We start from the raw sequence: 22,120 nt of genomic DNA, 5'->3' as shown, positions 1-22,120 counted from the left end.
ATGATTACTGTTATCAGCATCTTCAGCATTTGCGACAACCTCTTCCTGTTTGTACCTGGTGCCGAGTCGGCGGGTCCTCAGGCCCATGAAGACGGAGCGGATGAGCTTGCCGAACGAGGCTGCATTGACCGGATCCAGTTTCTGTTCCTGACAGTGCCTCAAGTAATGGTTATACAGGGAGCACCGGGGCAGGCTCACCCCCTCCGCTGTCTCATAGTTGTCTAGCAGCCACTGCAGCTAAAAAACACAGAGGAAGACACAGTTGCGCAAACAGTGAGCCCCAACGGACAAACTCAGCTCTGTGATAGTCACCTGGCCAGAAATAAAGAGAAGCAGCGCATCTTATTATCACATCAAAAGACAGATAACACACAAACTACACACACACACACACACATCACATGACCACCTATTTCAGGAGGTTAAACACCGAAGAGACCATTGCACTCCCACTGTGGCTACGTTTAGGCCGTTGTATTTTTGACTGAAGCAGGAGGTGACCACAGCATATGGAATGGCTGATTGAGTGAACACTCGAACATCTGAAGTGCTATTTTTTTTTTAATCAGACAAATGTCCAGGATAGTCAATACTGGGTAGGACACAGTCATAGCTCTGTCTGTAACAACGCATTTATAAAGAATTTGCATAATAAGTCTCAAATTACCAAAATGCAAATCAGATTTTAAGCAGATACTTCAATAACTCACTACTTCATACCACAATGTGGAGATTGTGGGATGACAGCTGAGGTTAAGAGCTGTTTTCCCATGTGAGGAAAGGTCTGGGTAGAAATACTACATGAATCTTATTTAAATGTCATTATCATTGAGTGACAGCCTCCCAACAAAAGGAAAAGTTATCCTGCAAAAAAAGTTTGTGAGACTGAGTGCATGGCTTGGTGTATTCAGAGGTGAAATGAACAGAAAATGTTGAAAAATCAATCAATTTAAGTCCATGCAGAGTGTTATGAAATATACACAAGATGCATTCTTAAGCAAAAAGTGACAGCAAATGCAAGTTCAGATCAAGAGCGAAGCTAATTGAGACAATTACACGTGTCATTGGGACAGTGCAGAGGGTAAGTAAAGCTCGCAGTGGGTAGTATGTTCCACTTTGCAGAAGTCAAACACACCACCTAAAGGTTCAGCTTTTTATTTTGTTTGTTTGTTTTTTTTATTTTCTCTTATGTCCTTTTCAAAGAAAGTTCCTGGTTGACTTACATGGCTGTTGAGCAGGCTGCTTTTGTGACTTGCAATTCCTTCAGACTTTTGGAGGTTTTCAATCGCCATTTCAAGCTAAAGAAAGAAGAAGCATGCAAAACAAAAAGTGGACACAGAAGAGGGAGTAGGCAAGAGAGTGGGAGAGATAGAAAAAGAGAAGGGGACAGAAATAAGCAGGGGTATATGGAAAAAACACACACACAGAAAAAAAAACAGATAAAGGAAATAAGACTGTTAGCGAGCAGCCAGATCTCTGCATTTCCATTAAAATCAGTCAGTGTCGCAGCCAAATCCATTAATGGCTGACAAAAGCATGCAAATCAAGGGACTCATGGGGTTAAGCTGCTCAGGGAAGGCTTGCAGTCAGACACTCTTATGTATGCAAATAGGAACCACAAACAGGGGCACAGGTCACGTCAAGTTTGGGGACACTAGGTCAACAATGCCTACACTCACCCTGCCCCCCATAAACTGATTAAACAATGGAACTTAAATATTTGAAAAACTAAAAATTCAGATGAGTGAGTTGTAATTGTGACATAAGCAAGAGTGCCATGGTATAAAACACACTGGCATATTATTCTGTCTTTGGACAACAAAACATAATGGAGTCCAACTGGCGGGCACAGTGAATGACAAAACCAGAGACAGTCTGTTGAGCTGTAGAAGAAAATCAAGTCAAAAAGAAAAGATATGTGGTATTGCAGCCAAACTGGAGACATAGAAGAAAAGGAAAAAGAGGCAGGCAGCGATCCAAGCCTTAAGAAGGCTCCCGAGGGCTCATGGCCAAATGGTAATGAGCCCCAGGGGTTGCTTTGTTTCACAGGGCGCTCAAGTGCCTGTGAAAACCTCTGAAACAAGGAAGCGCTGAATTATTTAAGCCAGTGCCCCGATTCTACAGGCTCTCTGCCCTGTACTGCTTTGCTCTCTGTGTGTTACTGCAGAGTTGGGAGGCCCCAACTCAGGTTGCTGTAAACCCTGTGTGTCTCTCCCTGCCTTTCAGGCTTGTCCGGGAGCCTGGCCAGCCTGGACACAGGCTCAGGTGGCAGCGATGACAGTTTACAACACCATATGGTAGTGGGGATCTCTTCTCAGTAAGCCATGTTGTACTAAGAGTTAGTAGTAACAACGTATTTATGTTCTTTAGAGAATAAAAACTAAAATTTGGCTGATGTAGAGTTTGTTTGTTTTGCTGGATCATCAATTCTACAGGATACCAAAAAATTCCACAGAAAAAATTGGTGTTGCTCACCATAGCTGAGGAGGAGCGTGATGAGTGTGATATGTGGTTACGGCTTCCCTCCATACTTCCTCCATGGATCAAGTAGGTGCTTCCGCTGGAGATGATGTGGCTGCTGCCCACATCCATCGCGATGCCCACCATGCCATGAGGGGGCACCCCACCGCTGGCAGAGGAGACCACCGTGGTGACATGAGCTCCACCGGCCTGAGAGTCAAAGTAGGTTCCTCCACTGCTCTGCCCATACAACTGAGCCTCAGGGTTGTAGGAGTAAGCCGCTCGGCTGGGGAGAGATCATTGTAATTAGCATGCAGTGATGTCATTCCATGATGATGCTAAACAAAGTACATTTCATGACAGCTGATGAACTTCAAGAGGTAACACAAGCAGTTTATGCTCCATCTGTGATCATTTTTATACCCTTTTTCACTTGTTTGTGCAAGTGTGCAGGAATACAGCAGCTGCTGATACAGTACATAATTTTGACAACTGGTGTCATAAAAAATTGGTTAAACATCAAATTGTGAGAATTAAGATAATTTCGCCTTCAATTAGGTGTTCTGATTAGAGACTCTTTAAAAGCAGTTGGATGTAAAAATGAGATGAAAAGTGGTCTGGAAAGTCCTCTTTGCTATCAGGCTTTTCATCCAGCACCTATTCATACATAATTCAAGATGAAGTGGAGCTAAATATCATGAACACTGCTGTGTCTGTTTTATACAGCATATCACATTATTACTGGAAACTTTAAACTATGATAAACAAAGTTTAAATTCCACAAATAAAATATGTAAACCAAGTATTAAATGTTTTATAAAGACATAAATAAGATATATTTAAATACAATTCAATCAATTTAATGTTTTACTGAATTTTACTGTTTAATTAAACTTTATTTAATAGTTCCTTACATAGTTCCATTGGTGTAAACCGCCTCTCCACTTTCTCCTACATATTGGACCTGGGATGGATAAACATGTTGCACCTGCTGCACCTACAGAGAGACAACAGGAAATCAAAGCAGGAAAAGGAAAAGCTTGAATCAACTAAACATCAGTCAAATTGCACCTACAATTGGAACAGTAACTAATCTTTATATTATTGCATAAAATGTTAATATTTCCCTGTGGGTGCACACCCTTTACAGTGTGTACATGAAGTGCAGTGAAAAAGTCTGTACATCCCTTGGTTTTTGTATAATTATTTGTCTAGAACAGAAGCCTCAACAATATCATTTAACATTAAAAACACTGCTCACTGTAGTCACGATTCTTCGCGGTTCTATCGTTTTATAATTGCTACATAAGTAGATTACTTCAAAAGGGAACATGCATAAAAATGATTTGGAACAATGCTGGAGGGTTAAAAAGCACATTTTCTTAGAATATAAAAGCAAAATAGAAGAAGTAGAAGAAATCATGACTGAAATTATTTCAAATTGGTAAAGACATACATGTGGTTTAATGAAGACAAGGTTGATTTGACAAACATCACAATTGGTAATGAAGCTTTACTGAAGCATAAAAAAATGGTGAAAAGCAGTTAGAGAACATCTGCTTTTGGCTGGTCTTGTGGCATGCGACATCTCCAGAAATATAAGGATGTTACTCAAGACAAGCTAATAGCAGGAAGTCAGGTAAGCTTCTGGCTCTCATCATTACACACTAGACATCACACAGATTTCTTGTTGGGTTTTGGTTCAAGCCCCCAGGAGTCACAGGGCTTTGCAGCATGTTGCAGACTTTTTGCCATACACACAATTGCAAAAGAAGCAGCTGTAAAGCTATGAAAAATCCTGGATCATCACACACATTCAATATTTATTCAAATTTATTTACAAACTACAGAGTGTTGTACTGAAATGTTATTCGTGTATGCAGGCAGTGGGTCAGGCTCAGCCAGAGAAAGACACTTTCACACACCTATGAGGGCACAGGAAGCAGGAGAGACAGTTTGACACATGCCCTGGATGAGCAGCTTTCAGTGGAATGAATGGGCTGCTGTGTTTGGGATGGTCATTCAGTGTTTTATAACAAACATGGTTTGGTTACTGTTTCACTTATTTACTATCTGATGTATGAGCCGAAGGCTAAGCCTAAAAATACCCCAGTCTGACTGTGATCATTTAACTTGAAAGTAAATTCAGAAAGAGACATGCAAAGTTGTGACACAAATAAGCCCTGGTGAACAGGTTATATGCTTATTTTTGAACACTGAGTTATTTAAATTCATATCTTGTTGTTTTATTGTAAAAGAATAGGTCTCCAGCTTAGTCAGAAAAGTTTAAATAATTTTTTTTTTTTTTTAAAGTAAAACGTCAAGGGGTGTACAAATATTTTCACAGCACTGTATAAGTATGTACAGTACTGTGTACCTGCTGAGGGACCTGTTGAACCCTGGGTACTGAAAGCTGCTGTACTTGTCCTCCCTTCTGAGCTGAGCCTGTGGCTTGAACCAGCACCCTCTGTGTGGATACAAGACATAACTCAATTACATAGGTATGCACGTACAATCACATATATACACACGCACATCATTGTAAACATATGACATTCAACACAACATATGCAAACATATCAACAAACGCCTCCGTAAAGAATTTAAGCCAGTGTTGATGGATTTGTGTGTATAGTAGAGTATTACATTTTGTCAGTGTAATTCAGACTCTGCTAGATTGTGTTTATTGCACTGTCACTTTGTATAGCTTCAATTGGTTGTTGTGAAATAAAGATACTGTTCGAATAAGGCAACTAGAGGTTAAGGCAGAAGCTAGCAATAGTAAACAGAATTAAAAGGGATCTGTTGTGGACGAGTGGCAGCTTTAGTTTGCTCAACCACTTACAAATTGGAACCACTATTGAAAAAACATTTTAGTTATTGCAGGTGCTGAGTGCTTCCAGGTGAGATTCCGTTCTGACACCATGCACAGACTCTAACATAGCAGCTGGTTTAGCTGGTCTGGTTTCCAAAATAACTAGTCTTTAATATATTTGAACTCAACATTTGGGGAAAAAAATAGGATGGAACATTTATGTCATTACAGCAGCAGCGGGGTAGTTAGTACCCTACCTGCTGAGAGGCTGGGACAGGCTGTACCACAGGGGCCTGAGCTGATGAGGACGTCCGCAGCGCTGCCACGCTGGTCGTTGTGTCTGACCCTCCCTCGGAGCTCTGCATGCTGGTTTGCAGGGGATACATGAAGAATTAGAAAACAGAAAATACATGAATAAGGGAGGATTTTATACCAGACAGGTAACACCAAAGCTTAAAAGAAAATAATAAGAGCATTTTAAGCCTATAGACATGGACAGCCATACTAAATAAATGCTCTTCCACCCCACCACTTTTCTCTTGGAGCCACGAGGGCATTCTTTGTGCCCCAGGGGGTTTCTGGCTTTGCCAAGGCAAGCTGAGTCAGTGAAGCTCTCAGAGCTCCAGAGTCTGCCCACCTTTGGCCTTAATCAATGGCAAAATAAGCAGGCCAAGAGTATTACACAGACACTCCTGGTCCTGCTGACAGACCCACAGAACAGACCCAGGTAGAAAAGTTACAATACAGAAGTTCAAGTTACCAGCAGGACTGAAATGCTTCCTGAGGACCAAACCCACTGCGACTCAGCTTTCCACTGGGTGACAATGTGCACAGCATAGCAAAGGGGAGCTAAAAATGGAGTGACACAAAGGCTCTCTTTAAAAAAAAAGGACAGAAAGGGAAAGAGCGGGAGTTAAGGCAGGGACAAGAGAAGAATGGAACTGCAAGGGGGAGTAAGCAGATAAAAAAACAACTTCCCCACTCTTGTCAAAAAAAAGCAGAAAAAACGGAGGGAGAAAAAGATGAAAATGGCAGTGGGGCTCCAGCCCCTGCCAGGGTCCTGATGATATCCAGCGTTTGTTTCGAACGAGAGCCGTTCTCTGAGGGCTCCAATAATCCAGCTGATATGAGGAAATTCCTCAATGCTTTGTAAACGTTTGTTGGTTGCTATGGTGAGGAATCCATGACGACCACCCCCAACTCAACACCCCCTCCTTCCCTCGCTCTTCCCCCCTCCCACCCTCTTTATAAAGCTCTTGCACAGGAACTTTCGAGTGCGAAGGCAAAAAGAAAAGGGGGAGGAGGATTAGAATAGGGAGAGGGAGATACGGCACAGTTGGGGGGTGGGTTGGATTGATGAGCAGTCTTTGGTTTAGGGCAGAAATCCAGGAGCAGCAGGAAAAGTCAGTAGGTAGATGAGAGAAGCATTACAGAAAAGGACCTCAAGACAGAACCTGCTCTAGACACGCTGTGATTAGTCATAACACACGAGATGAACTACAATATTTTAATTTAGTGGGAGAGATCTGACGAACACCACTTAGGCTGCAGTAATCTGAAGGCTAAACTATTAGATACAAGCAACAGGTGCAGCTACTCTACTACTCTTTTCCCCAAGACCCAACCTAAACTACCCGATGGCTGCACCATCCCACCTGTGATTTCGAGCCTCTGCTTACGGAAGTATTAAAAACATTCACATGTACATCTTTTGCATCAAACTAAGTGATCTTAATGTTTAAAATTCATTGATAAATGACAAGAACGCCTTATACCACGTGAGAAACTGAACCCAGTAAATCTAACATGTGTAAGAGAGAAGAAAAACAAGGCCAAAGTGATTGAGTGAATGAGTCATAATCAAGGAAACCCCACTGGTGATAGACAGGAACAGGAAATACATGTAACCAACCCATAGTTCCAACTAAAATGCTGCACACAAACCAAAATAGGAGCCATATCCTCATTTGTGGAACATTTTCAGAGTTCAAGACTTTGACGATACAGGATAACGCCACTCATTTATACAACCGCCTAAACCGTTGGCACTAAACACAACATGATGAAGCCATCACAGACACTACCACAAAAGCCCTATCACCCATAATCAAGATGTTCCTTCAAGCAAAAGGAGATTAAAGGGCAAATGTTTTATTAAATAATGGTTTCCCTATGGATCGTGACACCAAATCGTATTCTCCACTCTGGAGTACAAAATAGTGTTTCTCATTTTATCCAGAATCGTGTGAGACACTAAATGACCCTATGTGGGGGCACTATTGGATTCTATACATCTAACAAAATCAGAGAGTGTACCTTTAAAATAGATAAACAACAGATTTGGGTGTGCCACCACTGGCATTTTCCATGTGTGGAGATGTTGCCACAGGCATAGACACTGCTCTGCCTCCATGACTAATAGGCTGTGAGGAGGAGGCCTATGTCGAAACTCCTGATATGTGTCAATTTTCAGACGCAGCATATTCAACACTGAGCAGCCCTCATCTTCAATGTATTTGTTAGCACAGGGCACAATTAGCACTTACATGTAAAGGTTTGCATATTCCATTATAATTTTTCTTCACACTTCTTTCTTGTATGTCGTTAAAGCACCAAAAGCCTATTATCAGAATTACGCTAACAAGTAGCGAGCATTTTAAAAGTCGCTGCAATGCTCAAGCATCTTTGTAAAGGCAGGAATTTGTCTATGGGGTGTCACCTAAGTTATAAATACACTTGCAACAATCCAATCATTTATCTTCAGACTTGTCATTTTCACCAGAGGAAGTGACACAAGCCTGAGGGGTTCTTTAAGCCATTAAGGAGTGGGTGGTATGGCAAGATGGTGGGGGATCAGGAAACAGAGCGCTGACCTACACGTTTTCATCCATTAAAGCTCAATTAAAGCGCTGGCTTTAATAGGAATAGTGAAGTGTGTCAAATCATTGAGTTGAAGGGGGAGAGACAGGAGAGAGTGCAGTCTTTCTGCATGGTGTTCAGGGAAGGTTAAAAGCTGCACAAATTCCCCACTAGTAGCTCTGAAAGGCACAAAGGTAGAACACAGCAGGAGACATAGCACACGGCTGCAAAACTACTACTCTTCATGGGCTGCTGTGTAGGGCCAAACCTTTCTGCCTCAAACCCAGAGACAACTTCACAAACACACACACACACACACACACACACACACACACACACACACGTCTGTTTTCATGTCAGGTCTGTGAGCCTGGTTACATTCAGGCAAATCCCAGATGAGCACTTAACAACACTACAACAACAGCCCCTCCTTTCACGAGTTACCTGAGTTTTAAAAGCTGCAGAGAAACAAGAAGAGACACATTTTACCTCACAAACTGTCATTAATGCTTTGGTCTATAATGTTAACATTGCAGACAAGGTTTAAACATCTGTCACTGACAGATCTAACTTAAACAGGGCTCAATCAGAGAAAAACACATACAGATGTTCAATTAAACGCAGGAGCCCACAGTCTTGGCTCATGTTTGCACTGGCCCACATTGTTTGCAGAGCAACAACGGTTGCCACTGGCAACACCGTCCACTCCCGTTTCCAGGAGCCTGTTGCTATGCAACCAACAGAATACTTCCCAAACCAAACAATGCCATCCCCCCACCTGATCCCTCTATCTCACGCTAAGTAGAAACTTACAACAATAAATACTATGTAAGCTATTAATTTCAGACACCAGGGGACACGGAGGCAGAGTTATTTCTGTGTTGCAGTCATATAAAAATGTACAGACTTTATGCTGGTTTAGACTTGATTGAGGAGGACAGGATAAAGTGCTCTGTTTTTGTACCTACTTGGTGCTCGAAAGAAAAAGGAATGTTTAAGTCATCAGCGGAAACAACAGACTATTCTTCAAGGCTGCTTTACAGTCATGCCACCCAAAAACAACACTTCCAGAAGCGAGATGACTCTTTCCAAAGTTCTTTGGGCAGAGAAGATAGTAAAAAAGCTCAAGCAGAGCAATACTTTTTCCAACTCCGAACAAAATAGAGTAGAGGCAGACACTTGTTGCTTTTAAAAGGGACATCTATGGAGGACGTTTCTCTCTGTCAAATGTATGTACCAAGAGGAGCAACAGGTCTCTATTCATGTGTTCAGTAATTCGTGGGTTATAATTTTATTGCAAAACATAAGCATTGTTATTTGGGGATTTGAAAAAAAAAAACACTTGCTTTTCTTTGATTTTAAAGAAAAAAGATCACACGGGCACACGCACTCACACAAAGAGCGAATTAAGATATGATAAGAGATTTCCACAACAGAGGCTGTTCTTCAAGCCTGTCTCATTAATTCATGGCTAATCCAATCAAAGCAGCTCTTGGGGTCTGCAGATGGCAGAGTTTGAGGGGGGGTTGGAGGGAGAGAGAGAAAGAGAGAGAGAGCGAGCAGAAATAGGAGGACTGACCACTGTCTCTGATCTGAGCAATAACACCCCCAACCCCCCTCTCCTCTCCAGCTCACCTCCCCACCTCTGGTCATCAGCACAACTTGTCCACTCCGTCACCATGTGTGCTGCAGGCCTGACAGCCACAGAGAGAAAGATCAAACCGTTGCCATGGAGATTGTGTGTTCGTCCATGCTCTACACTAGCAACTTCATCCCCCACGCCCTACCTCTTCTAACCCTTTCCAGATTTCCACTGCTCCCCTCTCCCCACAACCTCCATCTACCCCTGAGACCTCATCCTGAGAACTGGAAAAAACTGTATATATATATATATATATATATATATATAATTATATATATATATTATATATATATATATATATATATATATATATATATATATATATATATATAAATCTATCTAATGATGAACCTATCATATCTATCTAATGTGACACAGAGAATGAAATTTCACTCAGGTCACCTGGCTGCTTAAAGGTGATGGCGGAGACTGAAGAGAAACTGGGAAATGCTAACAGTCACAGTTTGGATTCTTGCATATCTGTTTCTTTCCCCATTTTCCAAAACATCATTAATGTCTGGCACACATTTTGATCATACAATAACTTGTCTGGTCTTTCAACTCTTCAGTGCCTTTAGCAGCATGTAAGAATAACCAATCTCCATTTAAACAAGTCACACGCAAGATCCAAAGCACATAGAATGGGCCTCTCTTAGAGCGATTACATCAATGAACACGTCCACAAAACCACAAAGAAGGGAGAGCTCATACCTCTGCCACGGTGGCACAATCGTCTACATTTGTTATTTTTAATAATAATAATAATAATAATAATAATAATAATAATAATAATAAAAACAATATAATAATAATAATAATAACAAAAAACAATAATAATGATAATAATAATAATGATAATAATAAGAGATTAAAAATCTGCTTATTTTAAGTAAAAGGAGTAATTCAGAGAAAAATCGTAATAATAATAATAATTAATAATATTTAAAAATGCTTTTAATGTTAAATGTCATTTGTATCAAAAACTAATCACTTGTTCCCAGTCTTTTCACCAAATTTTATGAAATCTGTGTACAAGTTAATGATATTTCCAGCTAACAATCAGACAAACACTGTAAGCAAAGCCTCCTTGCCTCAGGCAAAGTTGTGGTTTCTCCGAAAATCTTCACACTGACTGCATTAAATCAAACTCAAGATCTAACGTTTTAGTCTAGCCCAGACTTGTATCCAATCCTGTGGAACTAGAACAATACTCAGTGCAGACAGGAAGCTCTCATACTAATGTTCTTTAAATCTGATCCCACTTCTTTTAAATAGGTGTGTTTCCAATCCGTGGACTGTGGAGGTTTTATTTCCTAGCAAATCACACTCTCCAAGGAAGACTTGGATGCTGGCAGCGCACTGCCTCACTTTTGACCGATGAACTTGAGATAAGCGTTTTGTTGCGTTGGAGGAGTATGCTTTCTTGGCAAGGGTTCGCTCTACACAGATATGACACTGAGAATCACCATACTGTATGTACAGTATGCTTTCACAGGCACTAATACTTAACACAAAAAATGAGTCATCAGTTAATGCTTGAAGTTTAAGACAGATCCAAGTGTCTGTTGTTCATGCAGTAAATACTGTGCCATCAGTATTCGATTTAAGTATTTAATACCTCTTTGACAGAAAAAACCCTGTATTAGACATAGGATATTAAACATGGGTTCACTCTGCAATTGACCCGTCACAGCACAGTTGTGATCTGCCATTCATACAAGAGTCGAGTCGGCAACTGCGTTGATACTGCTACATTAACTACAGTTACATGTCACTTAATGTGTTCAATACAATGCTGTGTTAACATTAATGATTTAACATGCAATGTGCAATGTTAACAGTGCAGCTCTTATTTTAGTCAAAACAGCGTGCAATCCAAATCCATTTAGTTCAACCTTTCACACAGACACTGAGCGAGCTCTGGATTTTAAATTATCTTTTATGCAGCCAGCAGCCAGATCCAGTAATACGTTTTAGATATTAAAAATTATGAGTTACATAATATCAGTAGCATTCACACATTCATTTAGCAAACCTTTTTCAGTGTCATTTCTAGATCATTAACCATCAAATTACTAACAGATCTGAAAAAATGTTCCTGCGTGGCAATTTGCATCAAGATGGAAAGGGTGATGACAGGACAGGATACTGCTGACATCCTGTCTGCTGATGCAGTTTAAGTTCAAATCCTCATCTAGTTGATATTTATTTCTTTGACTTCTATTTTGTTTTGTTTTTTTGTTTCTACTTTTCCAAGATGAGAATCCAGGTTTGACTACTTAGTCAGTGGGAAAAGTCAACAGCTAGACCACCCTGCATACAATTTACAACTCTTTAGTTAAGCAACACAAATGCTGTTAATTCCTACGCGTAAAATAATTAGCCTACAATGCTGCTGATAAATTACGCCCCATATTGCACACTGCAACATTAACATTTGCTCTCTCTCTCTCTCTTTGAGGTTAATGAGTGAAAGAGTGGGCTCTTAAGGATCAGGCATGGGATCTGAGGAGCTGCACTATGAGGGCATACAACACTAAGCCGAAAAAGGGTTGTTTCCACCTGTGACAATGGCGTCCTCTGCTATTGTTCCACACCAAAACCCCTAATTAAAAGACTTTGAATGCTTTAGACCCAAGAAATTAAATCCAAAAATACTCTCTGGGTCTACTCCTTTACAAATCTGTTCAAATCCTACTGCACCAAATGCCTAGTTTTGGTTGTGGTAATTCCTCTGTAACAGGTTTACACTGACAGAGGTTCTTTTTTAAGCCAAATAAACATCTCTTAACAAACTAGCCTCAAACGCTACAAAAGAAAGCAAAAGTGAGGAGAGGTTGGGGGGTTGCTACTATTCCTGCCTGAAAGAGGAGGGAGGGGGGGGCATTGTAATGCAAATGTCACTGCCTTGTCTGCTGTTTGTGGCAGGAAATTTAATTAGCAGTTGTGTAGCTACGATACAAACAGGTGGAATGTTAAGAATGCTCCTGATGACACACGCACAGACAGAAGAGACGGACTGAAAAACATTTCATTTCACAACAAGTTAAAACTTGTTGCCACTGCGCAAGGGCCAATCAGTGGCAGCACTTTTTTTTTCGGTGTATGACAAGATTTGTTTCTTTGTATCCTAGCAGCGTAAGCCTACAATGATTTCCAAAATCTTTGTAGCTGGAAGACGTGATGTGAGAGTCATGAGGACACTTTAACTGTTTTCCTTTCAACAGATTCTTATAAAACAGTAACAGCACATCACTTTAAATGAAAAGCCCTTCACAAATAAAGGAATTAGGATTAGGAAACTGAAACATTTCATGTGTACAAATGGCACTATTATTTTCCACTTAACAAGCCCCACAAGGCATTCTCCTCTCAGCTCTTCTGCTTTGCTCTATGATTTCCTGACATGCCTATGACTGGAGTTATGGGATAACCCATTAAAACTGTGTTAATATCAGACAATGAAATATGCAGTTCAGTTAGCACAGCAGGATGTAAATGCAACTATATATGAATATGATTAACTGTAAGCAGCAGTGACAAAACTGATGGCAGTCACTAGCTCCATGTCTATATCTGTAGCAGGCTATTGGACTGAGCACTTCTCCCCACGGCAACAGTAGGCCTCATCAAGATAAGCTAAATACAGCATGAGCAAACACACATACGCACAGCACACTCATGTATGTGCGCGCACACACACACACACACGCAGAACATGTGACCAAAAGCTGTGTCAGGTCACCCCCTGCCCAAGAGACCACTGCAGCTGTCCTATTGATAGCTGAACTGTACGACACACTTGGGTCAAAGCACAATCATACTAGCAACTCAAGAGATGGTGTAAAAGAAGGCAAGAGAAGGAGTGCACTGTTCTGTAAATCACAGGCCAGAGAGGCAAATGGAAATGGACAAAAGCGAGATCATAAGCTGAAATTCAGGATGCAGACAGATAACAAGTAACGTCTAAGAAAAAAAATGTTTTCCCTCCCATTTCAAACTGACATTCTCATTTATTTTCTGTACTTTACAAGCCAGTAAGAAACTTCTAAATAACTCTCCTACCACCAGCGTCTCTGCGCTTTGTTTTAACTCCCCTCGCCCAGCACCATTTCTTTCTGACCTGCCTCTGCAAGCCAAAGCTATGCACTCTCACCACAAAGAAGGAGATGAAAATAACCTGATTAAAAACACTGACTTTTAAAAGAATAACATTTCACCCCCCTGGCCTACTCTATCCCCTTTCTTTCCATGACTTGGGTGTATTTGTATATCAAGTTGCCATGTAAACATAACAGTGTCACGCTCAAATTGGGGGGTGGGGTTGGTGGGGGTTACACACAGAGTTTCAGCGCAGTCATCTCTTTATTTTCTTTGTAGCTGCGGTGAGTCGTCTGACCAATCAAAGTTAAGATTCTCTCACACTCACTTCATAAACAAGTCTTCTGTTAACGCGCATGCCGTTCTTTCCCTTCAGCTCTATGAACACTATACATTAATATATTAAGCAGCCTTGATATTAATTATGATTAATAACACCATATGCATACCTGCTTTTTGACCCCTTTTCACCTAAAAGGAAATAGATATCCGGCTGCATCAATAATACATCTCCTTAAATTAATCATTAAGCTCTCTTCTTTTACGAGGTGAATACTTTATGTAAATACACATTTGAAAGTTTGTAACTCGTAACGAGCAGACGAGGCATTAATTAGAGAAATTTTCATGCTACACAGAGTCTTCCCGATGCTTCAATAGCAAACATTACAAATGACCGAGCATTTGACAGCTGTCTCTGAATAGGTTGTTCATTAGAATTAATGTATCTCTGGGGACAAAAAGAGACAGACTCTCGAAAGGATTAAAAAAGGTAAGCAAAGTGCTGAAAACCTGCCACAGTCACACTGTAAAATGAATGAAAAGGGGGGATTTAAAATCATCGGGGGTCTACTTTTCCTTGGTTTCTCATTAACGCTACAGCACAGATTGATAGTCAAACAGCAAATCCAAATAAGACCTGGCACTTGAACAATAAAGCTGATTAAACTTGGTTATCAGAAAACACTTTGGGTCAGTTCAATGAGTACAGTACAGATGAAACTGAAAAGATTAGTAAATTATTTGTGATGAATTGAGTGAGAGGACAGGAATCAAGTTGAATGCCTTAAAGTTAAAAGTATCCTATTTACTAGTTTCAAGATCACATAAAAGCAGCACTCGTAGACTTGATCTCTCTCACAAGACTGTAAAAAACAAGACAGCACTATAACAGAACCATCATAGCACCACCTAGCTGTAACATATCCAGTTATTCAAGCCATTTCTGAAATATTGAAAAACGTTCAAACTTTGTAAAGTAACAACTTTGTTGTGTTAAAATAGCAAACGTTATATAATCTGATTAACAGAGATTAGTCCATCTTGACAGTTTACCCTGCCCCTGACATAGAGACAGAGGTGAAGCGGCAGGTTTGGCAGACATCGTCGGTAAAAGTTAATATATCCGTGCTCGGTGATATGTTTTTCAGTCATTTTACGATTATTTTTTTTTGGGCGAAAGCCGCCCAAAGGGAGCTGGTAAAACTGCGTGCTGAAATGAAAGTTGTCCTCCTGCTGAGTTCACGCTTGCTCGCCCGCTTTGCAGCGGACGTTACTTACAGTTTGAGCACCGGGGACCAACGTTGCTAACGCTAAAAGCTAGCCCCACTTCCACCTGCTTGAACACGGTTAAAGACCCTCCAACAAAGAAGTTAGTCCCCGCCGTGGCGAACGAGACAACGCCGCCGTTAACAACGCGACAAACGGCTGAACTCACAACTGTAGTCGCACTCATCGCCGCTGGTCGTCTAAGTTAGCATGTAGCTGTAGCTTGACTGGTAGCCTAACCATCCATCCTGCTGGGATTAAGCTGGAAGTGCGTTCACGACTCGACACACACACTGCACAACATAGCAACAAGTGGAAAGTGATGTTGAATCGACGTTGAGCTGGAGGAACTCTGACGCCGTGGATACTGTTGAAAGAAAGTGTAAGTAGCAGAGGTGAAAGAGATATTTCCCCCCCCTTAAGCTGACTTTGGGTGCGAGTAGCAGTTGTCAGCAACAGATGAACGTCAGTTAAATGGAGAGTGGAAAGCCGTTCTCAACTTGGGGCGGATGCCACAAAGAAGGGAAAGTTATGTTGTGGAAAATACCCAACACTGCTAGCAACACATTCGACCCAGGAGCACTTCTCTCTACATTAAGACGAATTCGCGGTCTAAATTATGTAAAAAATATAGTCACCTTTGCCTTGAGAAAAGTTCTGACCTGGCTCTGCTCTCTTTCCCCTCTCTCCCACTCGCTCGGTGACTTCCAGATGCTGCTGCTGCTGTTGCTGAGTGTTGCGCCCGTTGGTAAGTAACTGTCTCCACGGCTACAGTCACTATGGCGCGAGGGGGTCTCGAGGCAACTGTTGCTACCCTCGAATGCCTACGTCAGGGCCCTCACTATGCAAGGGAGGGGCCAAAGGGACCCGAGCCACGCCCAGTTAAAAATGAAGCTGTAAATCTGATTTGAACCACGAGGAGGCGGTCTAAGATAGGGGACCGGTGAAGGTATATAATTCACATAAATTCAGTGTAATCTTGGTTTCTCTTTTCATATTGACATACATTATGTTTATGATTTATTGTATGTATCACACGTATTTGTAAGTATCAAATTCAGTTATGTCACAATGAGTTAAAACTACAAAATATCATATTTTTCATTAAACTCCTTATAATTTACTCACTTTCTTTGATGATATTCAGCTGTTCCAACAGTTAAAGCTCCCATATGTTACACTTAAAAAGTTTTGATATCCATCAGGCCAACTACAGGTAACACATTGTCGCCGTGATGGGAGCATGGCTAAAGTCAGTGACTGTATATTTGTGACATCACAAGGTTACGGAAAGTTGTGGAGGTTTGTTCAAAGGGGTACACTTTTGGCTTTATGCAATTTTCTGTGTATTAAGCATTTTGATACGTTCACTATTATTAATATAGCATCTAGATCTGCTTTACAAGCGAAGGAGACATGGAGATCTCTCTTTCTGCAATATGGCACCTTTAAGTTCCGATAGAGGAAAGCGGCAGAGGCCCAACATATTTGTAAAACAGCATTATTCTTCTATTTGCAGGGATTTTGAGCAATTTTATAATTTCATCTTTTTAAATTATTAACACAATCGTTTTCAATTTAAAAAAGCCTCCTATACATAAATTATTTAAACATATTCTTCTTCTATTTCCTTTTCTTCTTGCAAGAGCGCAGTCAAGCAGCCTTGTCTTGCTGCATTTCATATCTTCAGCACGTGGTGGCAGCATATGTCTATATTGTGACACAAGGTGGCCACAGTGTGTCAGATTACTTTGTCAGGTCTTCCTGATAAAAGGAAGACAAATGCTTTTCTGAGATACTGTAGATAAAATGTGAAAGAATAATAGGTGTGCTACCCAGTAATAAATATAATGATTTGTCAATGTAAACACTGGCTCAACATTAGTCAGTTTACATAAGAAATTATGAATTCATCAAAAGTCAATTCCTGGAGCTGCACCTTACAGGTAACTTGGGCCAATCCTCGCCAGCTGTCTGAGGACATATTGTTTTGTAATTTTAGGTATTACAGAAAAAACAGCTGTCAATCCACATTTATGTGTGTTCATTTATTAATTATCTTGCATTTTGGGGGTTGGAGAGTGAGGCTGATAAAAGATTCATATAATACCAAAGAAAGAAAGGGCCTAATGAGGACACTGAAATTATGTCTTCTTCTTTAGTACATTTGGAGCTTTTTGAGGACTAACACAGAGGGCATTTTATGAGGCTATTCCGGTATTTTAAACAAGATATTTTAAACAAGATATATTTAAATTTGGCAGCTTTTAGGCTAAAACAAATAAGATATTCAGATATTCAACCTATGAAAAGAGTTAGAAATATATTTGAGATTATATTATACCTTCTGTGGCAATGGAGGGAGTTTACTGGTTTGAAATAATAATCAGTGCCTTGGCCTGCTCTTGCTCTCCATTACACACTGGAGGAGTTTGAAAAAAAGTGGGCGTTTAAGAGGCAGATGGGTCTAATGAAAGACACTCGTGGAAAATTTTGACCCATAGTGGAGAGCAGGATATGACCAGACCATACCAGGACAGCTCTGCCTTTTCTGCTTCGTCTTTTTTCAATCTGCCTCTTAGTCCTCATAATTGTGCAACACAGCATTACTAGACTACTGGACACTTTTGAATTTACAGGAGAGTAAGATGAATACAATGACATTTGGCTTTTGGTTTGAGAACCATGGATATGATATTTGATAATCAAAAGCAGGTTTACAATGTATAAAATACCACAGACTTCAATCATTTTGTCCTTGCCTGAACAGTACAGATGTTCGCTTTACAGTCAACAGTTGCACTTCTTCATTGAAGAAAGTTTATGCGCAAAATATTTTAGTGGAGGTGCATTCACAAAAGAGATTTTTATTTTTAACTTAAATCTCATCACATATTATCACATAAGTCGATCTTATATTTAGATGGAAGTTTATATCTAAATATTCTCAAATCCATTTATTAGACACCTCTTTTACCTTGTTTCTTGCTAATAAGACCATGTCCAAATGATGTTTTCAAAGCAGAGTGCGGTGCAGTAACAGAGTCTCTAATAACAATGTTTTTTTGTATGTATTTTTACCTTTTTGTTGATTTTGATTTCTCGCTTATAAATGTACATTTTATTTATCATATACTTAATATATAAGGTACTGTGATCCCAGGATGGTATGATGCTGTCTTTGCCTTTGGGACAATAAAATATGAAACATTTAGAGACAGTATCTTCTGTTTCCAGGAAGGGCAGTGGGTAGACTATGGCATCTCATATATTATTAGTTTTATTTCCCTTAATAATGCATCTTTGTTTGTTAGCCATTTAATAAATTAAATTTCTTTACACATGTGTAATATATATATATATGAACATACATAAATAATACATAGCCTACATATCTGTTTTAACAGTGTTTACAGTTTACATAACTGAGGGGGGGAGACTAAAGCTGTAAAACTGACTGTTTCAAACAGGTGTCACAGAGCAGCAGTTCAACCTACCTCACTATGGATGTGACCCTCTGCCATTAAGAGGAGTGCTCATTCGCTGACACACTCACAACCATTCACAGTCACCAAAACAAAGAGTCTCTTCTTGTGGTAAGTCAAGCTACCTTTGGTTTATTATCAACATTTGGTACTTATGTACTCTATCTTAACATCTGTCCAGCATCAGGCTTCATACTACTAACTTTATCTAGTAAGGTGTTAATTTTTATGTATCAGTTAGCTAGATATGGTAATTATTGTTCTTGGTTTATCTACTAAAAGTTTTCTCTTTATATCTTAAATTTGAAACACATTAAGCTACTGAGACATCCTGTCTTTTTTAGATTATTACTAAGCATTCAACATGTCACAACAGTCTCTTCTGGGACCTTTAGTCTTTGGATAACAACAATATAATTTTATTGTCCTGTAATTTTATTTACTGTTTACACACTGAGATTATATATTAAAAACTCTTGAGCACCATATAAAATGTGATGCATTGTCATGGATTAAACTAAACAGTATAAACAGTATAAAATGCTTGAAATTATTCTCACCTATGACAATATTAAGGCTCATAACATCCCACCCAATAATATAAATGAACAGTAAAAAAGCCATTGTGCATCTCAAGTAATTTAAGTACATCTTTGTGGCAAATACATCTCTACTTTTAATAATGTTATTAAGTGTTTTCACAGAGGGGTATTGATTTTGGGGTATAGTTTTACTATAGAAGATCTAAATACTTCCACTGCAATATACTTTCATGTTTGTCATGAACACATAACATACAGTTTTGTCTTTGTAGATGAGATGAGAAATATCTCCATTAGCTCAGTAGACAACCTCTATATCTCACTATAATATCTAATTCGTAATAACCTGTGCACATTTTATCACTGAAGCTTGATATTTGATCAAATACAAATGTATTAGCTTCATAATATACCAAAAGTAAAAATTCTCATATTTCAAGGTAGCCCATTTTAGCATAATGTATATTGTATTATTGTATTACTTTAATATTGCAGTTTGTAAATATTGAGCCAATTTTCATTTATTTATACAACCTGCATATTTCATATATGTATTTTACTTTATAAACTGCTGGGTAGTGTGTTCCCCATGTAAGAAAAATTTGCCGTTGAATTGTGGAGTAGAGATATAATGAAACAGAAAATTAAAATATATATAAGTATAGTACTCTCCACCAGAGATAATTTCATAGCACTGCCTCAGTAGCCTCAGCAGAGCGTGGGATGACAGAGAGGATGTGACTGACTGAGAATAACCTCAGTGCAGGGTGCATCAGCACTAAACACATCCTGCAGCATTGCAGCATTTGCGCATGGGTAGATTGGATCAGCTGGCTTCTGGTTGTCATGTGATGCTGTGGTGTGGTGGGTCTGTGCTTTCGTCTCTCGTGGCAATTGGCTGAGCCTGATCTTTCTATTGGGTAGTGATGGCACACATTTCATGAAGTCATTTGAGCATCTGCACATGTGGGTTATTTTCAGACCGATCTTCAGAGAGAAGCCACATGAAAATAGACAGAATGAAAACACCTGTTTAAATTGATGTCATGTGCATATACAGACACATCTTTTACATATTAAGTTTATATAAATGTATTTTCTCAACATTTTGTCATGGAATAACCTTATTATACATAAAAGTAGTGGCATAAAAATAATGTTCATTTCCCATTTTAACAGTCAACACATTTTTTCTTGTTTTTAGATCTTATACTTTAAGGAAGGAAACATGTGCTTCTGCTTCCTCTACTTGAACTACCCAACCTTTTGAACGGCGGAGGCGGGAGTTTAGGGGAAATTGTGTAAAGGAAATTCCATTTCTAATCCACCAGTGAGACTGAGTTTTTTTAACCTCTGCGGCTGCTTGAGTGTTTGATTAATGATTTTTTTTCTGTGTGTCAGTGCTGACTCATTTGGATTTACCTACAGAATTAGGTAAATTATTTCATATCTGTGAATCTCTCAGAGACAGGCAAGTTTATGAGGGGTCATGACCTTTTTTTTCATGCCTGTATGCTCATAGTAGTAGTATTAGAAGTATTGTGTTTGCTAAGAGCAAACATTTCTGCTATAGTCAGTTCATGAAGTTCGGTTTTTCTTGTTTCCTCTTAAGAGCTGCTGTCTTTGTTTTAGTACCCTGTGTATCAGGTCACAGCTCAAGAGAACAAGAAGTACAGGATTGCCTGTCAAGCTGTATCAATAGGCTGACAGCTTTGATTTTTTGTCTGAGAGCTAAAATTAGGTTTGCAAACGTGAGTCACTGCAAAATGCAGTTAGTCAGGAGAGACTTCTAGGTTGCTGCAGTGACTGGCTTGTTTAGATGTATTTATTACTGCACACAGCATTGTTTTTATTTTGATTAGAAGCTTTATTATTCATTACTTGACATTATCATTTTGCAGGCGTAGAGCAAGTATTCAGATCCTTTACTTAAATGTCAATACCACAAATTAAAGTCCTGCATTGATGTCAAAAGTAAAAGTAGTGCAGAGACTGCCGCATTAAATATTACATCCGTAGATCATTACTGTTTCAGCTGTTTCGTAACCTTTTATTTATTCAGGAGAGTTTCACTGAGAGCAATGCTCTCTTTTTCGGGTATACCCTGATTAAATTACAACATGGTTGCACATTCATACCTGGAAGCTGCCCAATACAAGCACAGTCTGATTCTACTGAGGAGGTCAAGGGCACTTTTAGGCCACCTGTAAGTGGAGCTATTTTCTGTTAACCATTTTAAATACGCCACACCACCAAATCAGTTAAGTGTAATTTAACACAAGAAAAAGCAGCAAATTCTTACATTTGAAACCTTGAAATTACATATTTGCTTTAGCAACTAAGAACTATTCACCCAATATTTGTTGATTATTTTTCTTTTCAGTCCACTAATTGATTAATTGTTTCAGCTCTAATTGTCTAAGCAGTTGAGTGATTTAATCTAAACATGTGCATCGTATTCCATGAGATCATCATATGTATAGAGCATATATTGGGGGTAGTATAGTGAGTGTGAGAAGAGCTAAAATAATTATGATAAATATAAACCATCAAAATTAAATTTTAGCTATTTTGATGATGGATTAAATGCCAAAATTTGCTTTACCACTGTGTCCAATTTGCTGTTTTCGTCTGTTTCATGTCATTGTAAATGGAGTATCATTTGGGA

At 39.4% G+C, this 22,120-nt stretch overlaps 2 protein-coding genes across 7 annotated transcripts in view; one reads left to right on the top strand and one right to left on the bottom strand.

Annotated features, from left to right (window-relative positions):
- rfx2 (regulatory factor X, 2 (influences HLA class II expression)) overlaps nt 1-16,238 on the bottom strand; it is a 25,493-nt gene extending 9,255 nt beyond the window's left edge. Inside the window, exons 1-7 of one of the 6 annotated variants that reach the window (XM_010734481.3) lie at nt 16,064-16,238; nt 5,533-5,641; nt 4,838-4,927; nt 3,375-3,457; nt 2,476-2,746; nt 1,224-1,298; nt 56-237 (exon numbers count right to left, since the gene is read on the bottom strand). In XM_010734481.3, coding sequence (XP_010732783.1) covers nt 56-237; nt 1,224-1,298; nt 2,476-2,746; nt 3,375-3,457; nt 4,838-4,927; nt 5,533-5,640 — 809 coding nt within the window. In that variant the 5' untranslated portion in view covers nt 5,641; nt 16,064-16,238. Of the gene's footprint in view, nt 1-55; nt 238-1,223; nt 1,299-2,475; nt 2,747-3,374; nt 3,458-4,837; nt 4,928-5,532; nt 5,642-6,035; nt 6,494-15,594; nt 15,733-16,063 lie in introns of those variants that run through there. The other 5 variants (XM_027290339.1, XM_019277394.2, XM_019277392.2 and 2 more) reach the window with 5 other exon arrangements.
- Nucleotides 15,671-22,120, top strand: part of acsbg2 (acyl-CoA synthetase bubblegum family member 2) — a 22,701-nt gene continuing 16,251 nt past the window's right edge. Inside the window, exons 1-3 of the mRNA XM_010734479.3 lie at nt 15,671-15,807; nt 16,137-16,173; nt 18,896-19,021. The gene's annotated coding sequence lies outside the window, so the exon portion shown is untranslated. The remainder of the gene's footprint in view (nt 15,808-16,136; nt 16,174-18,895; nt 19,022-22,120) is intronic.

The sequence above is a fragment of the Larimichthys crocea genome, chromosome XVII (genome assembly GCF_000972845.2).
Source record: "Larimichthys crocea isolate SSNF chromosome XVII, L_crocea_2.0, whole genome shotgun sequence".
NCBI lineage: Eukaryota > Metazoa > Chordata > Actinopteri > Sciaenidae > Larimichthys > Larimichthys crocea.
The sequence above is the reverse complement of the archived record's forward strand: the minus strand, read 5'-3'. Positions and strand labels throughout refer to the sequence as shown.